Below are 10,178 nucleotides of genomic sequence, written 5' to 3' on the forward strand. Positions count from 1 at the left end.
GCCCTCACAGTCTGACACAGTGCTTAGAGCATCTCCACCGGTGTGTCGCTATATCTATAGATTCGTTGCCCTTCCGATTGGCCGGAATGTTTTTAGCGATAGACACCGAGAGACATCACTCACCAATCTGTCGCTATGTGGAGAAATCGTCCTTCTGCGAGAAGCTCTTGACGACGAGGAAAGAAGGCGTACGTCTGCTCGCTACTTTTGACCCCTCGCGCACCGAAAAAAGAGAAAACACGGCGGTTCACAGCCCGGCAAGGCTGCAAATGTCGACAGAGACTTTCACTGCGGCCTATGAGATGCTTGTGCGGCGAAGTATCGCCGCACAAGCATCCTGGTACTATCGTACGGTATGACTGCAAGATTAGCGTCCAAAGGTTGTCCGCCCTCTGATCGGCCCCTGCGATTGGGTAGCGCACCACGCCGTGCACAGGGCGGCGTCTTCCTTGTCCGACCAAGCTTTTCTTCGAGGCATTGTTCGTTTGCAAGTGATCCAACCTCCTATAGATTTCAGTCGCTATGGCGTCCGAAATAGCGACCGAAACCCCCCGGTAGCTAAAAAATTGGCGATAGAGACGCCTGGTGAAACCCCAGTAGTTATCAATTTGAGCTCTTCAGTCGCTATATAGATATAGAGCCCCACCGGTGGAGATGCTCTTAAGTACATAATGTACAGTAGATTGCTGCGATTGTGAGGTAAGCTCGTCAGCATAAGCACAATATACTCGTCAAGGATCCAAGCGCATTGCACAAACTGTGCCATGGATGGTCAGGTCGAGCTGCGATCTACGCTGTTAAAAAGTGTCTCAACCAGCACGGTGCATTTTCGTTTTTTCGACTTTCCGTACCAGTCATCCCAAACAAGTTGACTTGTGATGGTTTCCGTCGTCTCGCTAACGCACGGCAGCAGCCGAAAGACTAACATCAACTCTCCCTCCCGACCTTTCCTGGTTAGCGCAGATCAAATGACCAAGTCTCAACAACAGAGCAACACTCATTGCAATGCACAGAAACTTGCTAAGCATAGCAACTCTCTACTGTACGGCGTCGTCAATGCCGTCCGAGCCATCCCCACCATGTACGGATACGCCGTCATCATCTTCAGCCACCACGCCTTCGCCAACTTCATGCCAGCGCTCTCCAAGCTCGTCATCTTCTCCAGTGCCGTCCACCAAGTGATGTTCACACTCATGAGCACCATGCCATTCGCTATCGGACAAGTCCAGGACGCCGGTCTCATTTTCCTAAGCGCCATGGCCACCTCCATCTGCAACTCGCTCGGAGACGACGTGTCTCCAGAAGCCAAGGTCGCCACAACCATCGTCACTATCGGCATCGCTACAGCTTCACTTGGAGTCTGCCTCGTCATCATGGGACGCTTTAAACTGGCAGCTCTCGCTTCGTACTTGCCCATGCCAGTGATCGGTGGATATCTGGCCTTCATCGGTGTCTTCTGCCTTTACGCGGGTCTTGCACTCAGCACGGGACTAGTCATCAACGACTTCTCCTCCATGATAGACATGTTCCACGATGCTCACAACGTTTTGCTGTGTGTGCCGGGGTTCCTGGGTGGGGCCATGCTACTGGTGGTCTCACAGAACTTCAAGAACCCGTTCGCCCTCTCAACCGCCATCATGGTCATGCCAGTGGTTTTCTTCCTGGTGCTGGCAATCGGCAGTATCTCACTCGATCAAGCGCGTCAAGACGGATGGGTCGACCCCGTGGAGAAAACTGCCGATATCTCGGAGCTCGTCAACCTCTTCGACTTCGACCTCGTGCATTGGGATCAGATCCCCAACCAGGTCGTCACGTGGATCGGTATGGTCTTCATCGTCGCCATCTCGTCCAGTCTCGACGTCGTCGCTATTGAGATTGACATGGGGACCAAACTCGACATCAACCACGAGCTCAAAACTGTAGGCTGGTCCAACGTCGTCAGTGGATTACTCGGTGGCTACACGGGGTCCTACATCTTCGGTCAGACGATCTTCACCTGCCGCTCCAAGACCAACTCTCGGATCGTCGGCGTGTGTGTCATCCTGGCCGAGATCGCGATTGTTGCTGTCCCAGTGTCCGTCATGAGCTACGTGCCTCGGTTCTTCTTGGCGGCCACACTCTTCTTCGTGGCCTTGGATCTCATGCTCGAGTGGCTGGTGCTGGCATATCGGAAGATGTGCGTGCGTGAATGGGCTGTGGTGTGGCTTTCGTTTCTTGCGATTAATTTGGTCTCGTTGGATTTGGGTATGCTCATTGGGATCGGTATCGCCGCCCTAAATTTCTTGCTGAGCTATATCCGAGTTCCTATCGTGCACAACAACCTCGATTCTTCCGTAGAAGATCGGGACCTTATTGAGAGCACCGTTCAGACCAGAAAACACGCTGGTATTGCACATTTCGAGTTCGGCGGATATCTATTCTTTGGCTCTGCCGTCCAGATCCTGGACACCGTGCAGAAAAGTGTCTACGTTCGCAGGAGCAACAGTGCCAAACAACTTTCGAGCAACGTCAACTACATGGATCTACCACTCTCTCATGACTCAAGTCTCCTTCCGATCCGCGATGCCCCAGTTCATTGCTTAGACGGAACCCCAGCCCCTAATGAGCACGTTTCACCAACGCAGTACGTCGTCATGGATTTCACTCGTGTCGCCGGCATGGACGCCACGGCAACACGCGGCGCCTTCCTCATCCTCAAGAAATACTGTAAGAACCACACTATTCCCGTCGTCTTCGCTAATGTCTGCCCTGATATCCGCTCGTTACTGATCAAGAACGACGTCGCCAGCACCACTGACTTCTTTCCTACGGCCGAATCTGCATTTGCCTTCTGTATCGGTCAGGTACAGTAGGCAATTTCTTAACAAACTACTATTATTAGTAATACAAGAAAGTACTATTCTATCAAATCTAGTACTACAGTATATCGAGATCTAAACTGGTTCTAAATTCTTAACAAGTTTAATTATAAAAAGTAAAAACAGAAGAAGGTGTTACAATAAAACCATTTGGTCCCAACAACCGAATCAGCCAAGAAGAAGGCGACGCTTCCTTGACTCGCCATGAGCTTCGCCGACTTCGCCGCCAACGGGTCAATGCCCCCGGCAGCCAGTCGCAACGTGTCTAGCACCGCCTTCCTCTCCTTACCGTCGTCTCAGGCGCGTCAGGCCGTGGAGGGCGCCACGTTGAAGCTGGAGCAGTTCCAGCGCCAAGTTCTCGCCATCAAGCGCGTGTCCGTCGCCTCCGGTTCCGTGGATGAAGACCTGCACGACCGTATTCGCTTCGCCTGTCTTTTACAAGAAGAAATCGCCAAGGCGCTGGCCCGCGTACCTGTGGACGCTGCCAACTCTCTCATTAAGCGAAAATTGTGCAAAGACTTTGAGAGTATTTCGAACCAATTGGAGACGGCTGTGCTGCGCGTCTCGGCGCGCGAACAGGAGCAGCAACAAGCGCTCAAAGACCAACAGCAGGACGGTCGCATCGTGGCCGAGCACCAGGGCCAAGTGTTTGAGTTTGCAGAGCTTGAGAACGAGATCGCGCACAACGAGGCGCTGATCGAGGAGCGTGAACAGGACATCAACAAAATCCACCAGAGTGTGGCACAGGTTAACGAAATCTTTCGAGACTTGGCCTCCATCGTGCAGGACCAGCAAGGAGCTATCGACGATATTGAGACTCACGTGCACGAGAGTATGCAACAGACGCAACAAGGTCTGGACGAGGTCAAGAAAGCTTCAGATGCACAGGGGTACTGCACGATTCAATAGATAGCAGTAGAAAAACAGAGTGAAGGTCAAGAGTGAAGGCGTGCAGAGTAAGATACAAGGAAATCCAGATGCGTGTTTTTTATTACGTTTGTTTTTATCAGTTTGTGTTTGTTTGTTTGTTGCCGCATTTTCGGCAGAAGTGCAAAGGCAACAACAGCATGGAGAACCGGCAACTGACGCAGCTACGCGAGAAGCTTCGGCGCCTGGAGCAAGAAAATGACGACCTGCAGTCGCGTGTGCGCAGGTTGGAAGCGACGGAGAGAGACTTGACGCATCGACTGGAGCGTGCCGATGAGGAACTCATCTTAGCACGGGAGATCGAGAGCGTGAAGGGAAATGAAAACCAGTCAGAACAAATCCGAGATCTGACAGTTAAGCTGGAGGGATACGAGAGCGTGATGGATCGTCTGTTGACTGCAGTGGGGATCCCAGTCGTGAGGAAGAAGGAAGCGCACGAGGTGAAGCCGCTTAGTGGAGAAGAAGAAAACACTGGAAGAGACGACGAAGGCAACAACACTGCACCTTTTGAGCTCGGAGCAACTACATGTAGCCCTGCAACTGAAGCAACAGAGACGGGGAAACTGCGTGCAGAGCTCAAAGTCAAAGCCGTGGAGTTGCAGAGTATCAAGGACAGCTATGACGAGTTCTTCGTGGTCAGTTGTGACTTGGAGAGAGCGTTATCGGGCGAAAACGAAGACTTGAAGTTCTTGGTTGACAAGTTGCGGATGGAAAATGCAAGTCTACGAGACGCCTGAGCTATGAGCGTTTCTTGCGCGCCAGGAAGCGAGCACGAGCCGCCGCAACAGCATCAGCAGACACAGCAAGGGGCTTTGAAGTTTCAGCTGAATTACCTTGAGATGTGTCAGCACTCTGCTGCGTTGTGACTTGTTCTTGATCTTTTCCCTCGACTCGAGATTTGCGTCCACACAGAGCGTAGAGTTGCGCTGCTGGCACGTTCAGTTTGTCCTTACTATAGTAATCCAGCCACCGACGCTCGACTGCCAATGCACCACGCATGAATGGTTTACTGGTAACCACAAGCTCTTGGTATACACAAAATTCGGGTGGAGCAGTGTAGCACATGACCGAGAGCGGGTGGAACTGCACCAAGTGAGCAACTTTCTTGCCGTCGTCGTGGTTTACTAAACGGTACACAGTCTCCATCGTGCATCGACGCGCTGCATTCATGAAGAAACCCGCACAAAGTGATTGACGGAGACGATCGTCCAGTGAGGCATCTCGTCTGTCGTCCTTTTCTCCCTTGACGGCTTCAACGTCACGCCTCGACAGCGTGTCGAGGATGTCTCGAAGCTGCTTGACGATGGATCCAGCCATCGTCAGGGCACGAAAGCGAAGACGACGATCGTCACACCAACGCTCGACATCGCGACGACGACCTTGAGCGCTACGAGCTTTGGACTCGAACGCCTTGAGTAACAGTCGATACGTGAGCTGGTCTCCATCTTCATGTAGAAGCCCATCTTCTCTCAGTGTCAACATGTTTTGTTCCCAATCTTCGCCCTCGTCACTGCCATCTCGATTCTTTCTCTTCTTGTTCTGCTGAGCGTCAATCAAAACATTCTCCACTGACAGCATCGCAACTACTTGCGTCATTTCGCGACTGCAATCCAGTAGTAACGACTCCACTAAAGCACGCGAGAGTTTGGGTTCTAACGGGAAGACTGCCATGAGCTTCCCGAGCGCTGTCGCTTCTCCAGTGGCATCCAACGCTCCGAGCACATACAGCTGCTTTAAAGCATCCAGCAACGAGTCCTCGTCAGGAGGATCCAAGTACGGAAAGCCAATCACATCCTGGACACCGAGCAGCTTCAGGTACAGCACAGTGTTAGCGAGATTCGTCCGTTGGATTTCCGGTACAGTCTCTTGAGCCATCTCCTCGTACGACGTCTTGTTGTACAGTCGATAGCACTTCCCAGGCGCCGTTCGACCCGCTCGACCAGCACGTTGCTGAGCTGACACCTTGGAGATCGGCACAACTACAAGCGACTCCATCTGCTGCACCGGGTTGTACACCTTTTGCTTCGTAAAGCCACAGTCCACGACGTACCGAACTCCGTCAATAGTCAACGACGTCTCGGCGATATTTGTAGCCACAATCACTTTACGAACTCGACTTACGGACACAGCGTCGAATATTTCACGCTGTCTTTGGCCTTGTAAGGCGCCGTACAAGGGCAGCACTCGGAGTTCCATCCCATCACTTCTTCGCTCCTGTTCTCTGTGCAGCGCTCGCATTTGGGCACACGCGTCCTCGATTTCACGTTGACCGGTAAGGAATACCAAGATATGTCCTGGCTCTTCACTGTTGTGCACCTGCATCGTCGTCTCCACTGCTGCACGGACGTAGGTGGATAGCGGGCCTCTGTGTCCCATGATCTGGCGCTGTTTGGAGTGAAAAATATCCACGGGAAAGACTCGCCCAGGGATTTTCACAATAGGACATGGCTTCACCTTCTTCTTCGACTTCTTTCCAATTGATTCGCCAAAGAACTCTGCGAACCGTTCAGCATCCAACGTGGCAGACGTGATAAGCACTCGGAACTCTGGTCTTCTCTTCGTTACTTGCTTTAATAACCCAAGGAGCAGATCTGTGTGGACACTGCGTTCATGAGCTTCGTCCAGCATCACGACGCTGTACTTTTGGAGTAACGGGTCACTCAAACACTCGCGAACAAGCACTCCATCAGTCAGGAACTTGAGTTTCGTATTTACACTGCAGCGAGACTCGAACCTGATGGAGTACCCCACGACCCCGTCGCCTCCAACCCTCGTGTTCATCTCCTCGGCCACTCTTTGGGCCACGGAGACGGTAGCGACTCGTCTGGGTTGCGTGATGGCGATACACTGGGATTTCTCGTCACCTCCACCTTTTGAGCTAGTATACGCTCCACATACGTGCAAAAACTGCGGGAGTTGTGTGGTCTTACCGGACCCAGTCTCACCTACACAGACAACGACTTGGTGGTCGTTTAAAGCCTGCAGGATCTCCTCACGGTGCTCAAGAGCAGGGAGAGGAGTGGGCTGTGCAGATTTCATCTCCCGAGTTCGGGAGATATCGGATTTAGATAGATGTTGGCGACGGTGGCAGCGAGATGAAGAGGAAGAGGGTGGAGAGGAATGATGGCGGCGAGGAGAGCGGGAACGCGAGCGAGAGCACGAATGTCCCCACTTCCGGTCGTGGTCATCGTACCGGTAGCGAGCCATTATTGTTGTCGATTGTTTTGACCAATTACAATGATTACCCTTACGAGTTGATTGTTTCCCAGTATTCGTTCATGGAGGATGCACTTCAACTTGAGCGGCCAAAGAATGTGTCATAACACGAGCGTTTTGCGTAAAGAAGTCAATGGAACTCGCCGCAGGTCCAACCGGGTACATCGCGATAGAGTGATCCACAAGGTAATCGTCGTCGTCGTTCTCGTCCGCCTTGGAAAAGTAAACGCGATACGTCTTGGCAATGTCTGCGCTAGTGCCTGTGAGCATCTTATACTTGGGATGAAAGTTAGCCTTCTAAGCTTGCACCTGGGCAATCGTATCTCGCTTCGGGTTCACTGTGATGAACAACGGCACAACCTCTGGGCTCTTATCGCCCTCCAGCTTGTCCAGCACGTCGCCATTGCAGACCAACTCGTTGGGACAGATATCCAAGCAGTGCGTAAAGCCAAGTACAGCAGTGAGAACTTGCCACCGAACGATGCATCCGTTACGCTCCACAAGCGTCCACGGCCCTCCTAGCAGTGCATAAGCTACCGTCTTCGTGGCTACAGGAGATAATAATCTTTAGTTTGAAGACGATTCTTCTCGGAGTAATACAGCACCAGCCAACGTTAAACTACTCCAGGTGACCGGCTTCAAGTACAGTCGTTAGCAAAGGTCAAGTACAGACGAACGACGAGTTCACTTTGTTACACCGCGCTTTTCGGGAACGGGATCGTCAGAGAACAAGCGACGAGAAGTTTGAGTAGCGGCCGCTCCTCCGCGCTGCAACATCTTAATCGTCAGCAGCGCTGGGGTCGCTCTTGTGTTAAATAGCGTTATAATCGCAAAGTGGCAAAGCCTGTCCTGGCAAAACACACCCGACACGATCTAATAATCATTATGATTGTGATAAAAGGAGTTTTTCGTCAAGGGTTGGACGCCTAAGCACAAACTACTAACAGTCTAAGGCTCGTTCTCAACCAGGCGCATCGCACGGCATCGCATCGCTCACTTCTGTACCGTGCGACCGCATCGGTTGAGAATGATCTGTGCGACGCGGTAAAACCAGCTGCATAAAAAATCGCACCTAACAGAGGTAAGTGATCCTTCCAGTACTGTTGAAGGAATGATTTGCGCAGAGTTGTTAGGGCAGTACAGAACTGAATGAGGACAAAGGTAGAGAGGATTAGGCGGCCATAGTGAAGAGGAAGTCTTGAATGTAGAAGGAGAAGACGCTTGTGTGGTAGAGTTCGTAAAAGAGGAAGTGGTGATTTAGATAGTCTGGTGTCCTGGAGGGGAGTTATTCTCCACCAACCAGTCCAGTTATATAAGAAATCTCTATATGATATAGCACAATTATATTCCCCTAGATAGTCAGCATCACATCGGAGATGGTTACTTCAACAGCCTCCCACATCGAGGAATGTGTATGATGCTCTATCTGTCAGGTGCACCACAGGTGGCTGTTAATAACAGTCCTGTGCGTACATGAACATTTACAAGAGGTAGATCTTGTTTTGATATTGACATTCTTTTTTCTTTGACTTCTATTGTCAGATTTGTCGTTTTGTTACCAGTTTTGGCAGGGGTTGTACAGATTTCTTGTTTTATTGTTAAGCTGGCTACTCAGGAAAACCGTAGAGGATTAAACCTGTTCACCATAGTAGGATGTCGTTGTTAGCGCTTTTGTTGCACGCGTTTTGAAGAAAGCTACTCAGGAAAACCTTTCATTTTGAGGTGTCAAAATCTGTTCGCTGTATTGTTGGCTACTCAGGAAACCTTTGAGAAAACACCTGTTCACCGTGTTGATATTTAGATATTTTGTGAAAGTTGTGTTAAACTTTTGTTCATTAAACTGCCAGTTTTGTGCTCTTTAGTTTGTGGATATTTCTTCACACTTTGAAATTTCGTATTTGCTTTTTGTTATTATTTGATTGCTTTTACTTTTGTGCGGAGAGTTTATAGTTTTCAAATATTTTTAAAGAAAGGCTACAGCTTTCAAAGCATAAAAACATCTAACAGTGTCATCGGTAGTGTACGCATCTTGTTTGCAGGCTCTCATCGTTGGGGCTATTTTTCTCCTTAGAGGCTCATGGAGTTGTTTCTCATTTCGAAGATTTTTATTTTGTTTATACTTCGCAAGTGCAAGCAATAGGTTTGTAAACTATCGATTCCATTGAAAATGAAACTAATGCAGTAAAACTATAGTTGCTTTCTGTAGACAGAGGCTTGTGTAGGCTTGTCTTAAAGTCATAAAGTATTGAAGATTTTTTCTTTATGCTGGAAATGTTTGAAACTTTTGCCGCAATAAATTTTTTAAGTTTGGCGAATTGAATGAATTGTTTCGGCGTTGTTGCCTCCCAGTTTCATACATTTCTGGGCGTATTTCTTAACTTGGTTAAATACCAGACACATGTTTGTATGGACAATTGCCCATTTTCATTTTATCTCTTTCTGTTTTTTTTAAGGTATATTTTTATTTTACAGGTCCAAAATGTAGTGGATTACCTGTTCTCAACAAGCCGTAGATCTGCATTTAGTAGACTGCTGCAGCTTTGCATTAAGCGAGGTTTTAGCTGTGCCATTCGGCCTTGTAGCTCGAGATGTACATATTTAAAATGGTATCTCATTAAGTACACATATACTAGTAGTAAATACACAGCTTGTAGCTGGAATATTTTAAGCACAGCTTTATAGCTCGCAAGTGGGGCATTTGGCCTCCCAGTATGGCGTGACACTACAGCAATGCTGCTGGTGCGTGAGGGCGGTATTTAGTTCTTCGCCTTAAATATGTACTACATGTACTTGTACATCATCAAATGCATGTACGTGTATGTGTACGTGTACGTGTACGTGTACGTGTACGTGTACGCGTACATGTACGTAGAGCACAAGGCACTGTGGCCTTCTAGTACGGCTTTTCAACCAGCAGCAATAGTACAGCGCTATGGCTGGTCTGGCATCATGGCCTCACAACTCGGCAATGGCCGGTGTGGCACGGAATGTATGTGTCTCGTGCGGCGCTACAGCTCCATGGCTGGCGCGGGGGTTTCATGACCTCCCAGCATGGCGAATAACTACGCATGCTGTGCTACAGCACAGTGGCTGGACCCAAGTTGGCAACGTGGGCCTCACGCGAGTTGGTGTCCGTCGGCGATTTTTCTCCTCCGGATCTCCTTCATGAGCCTTGGG

The 10,178-nt window shown here is 49.9% G+C and overlaps 2 protein-coding genes across 2 annotated transcripts; one reads left to right on the forward strand and one right to left on the reverse strand.

Annotated features, from left to right (window-relative positions):
• Positions 1-269: 269 nt before the first annotated feature.
• On the forward strand, positions 270-3,767 carry PITG_13686 (Sulfate Permease (SulP) Family; the record flags this gene model as incomplete). The annotated part of the gene is made up of 4 exons (XM_002899820.1): positions 270-348; positions 964-2,176; positions 2,291-2,843; positions 3,159-3,767. 4 exons carry the CDS (start codon positions 270-272, stop codon positions 3,765-3,767), a joined length of 2,454 nt encoding a protein of 817 aa, XP_002899866.1.
• A 756-nt stretch (positions 3,768-4,523) lies between these two features.
• Positions 4,524-8,648, reverse strand: PITG_13687 (pre-mRNA-splicing factor ATP-dependent RNA helicase, putative; the record flags this gene model as incomplete). Its single annotated transcript, XM_002899821.1, has 6 exons — positions 4,524-6,809; positions 7,158-7,271; positions 7,311-7,519; positions 7,700-7,769; positions 8,007-8,055; positions 8,638-8,648. 6 exons carry the CDS (start codon positions 8,646-8,648, stop codon positions 4,524-4,526), a joined length of 2,739 nt encoding a protein of 912 aa, XP_002899867.1.
• Positions 8,649-10,178: the final 1,530 nt, after the last annotated feature.

Source organism: Phytophthora infestans, genomic scaffold (genome assembly GCF_000142945.1).
Source record: "Phytophthora infestans T30-4 supercont1.29 genomic scaffold, whole genome shotgun sequence".
Taxonomy (NCBI): Eukaryota; Oomycota; class Peronosporomycetes; order Peronosporales; family Peronosporaceae; genus Phytophthora; species Phytophthora infestans.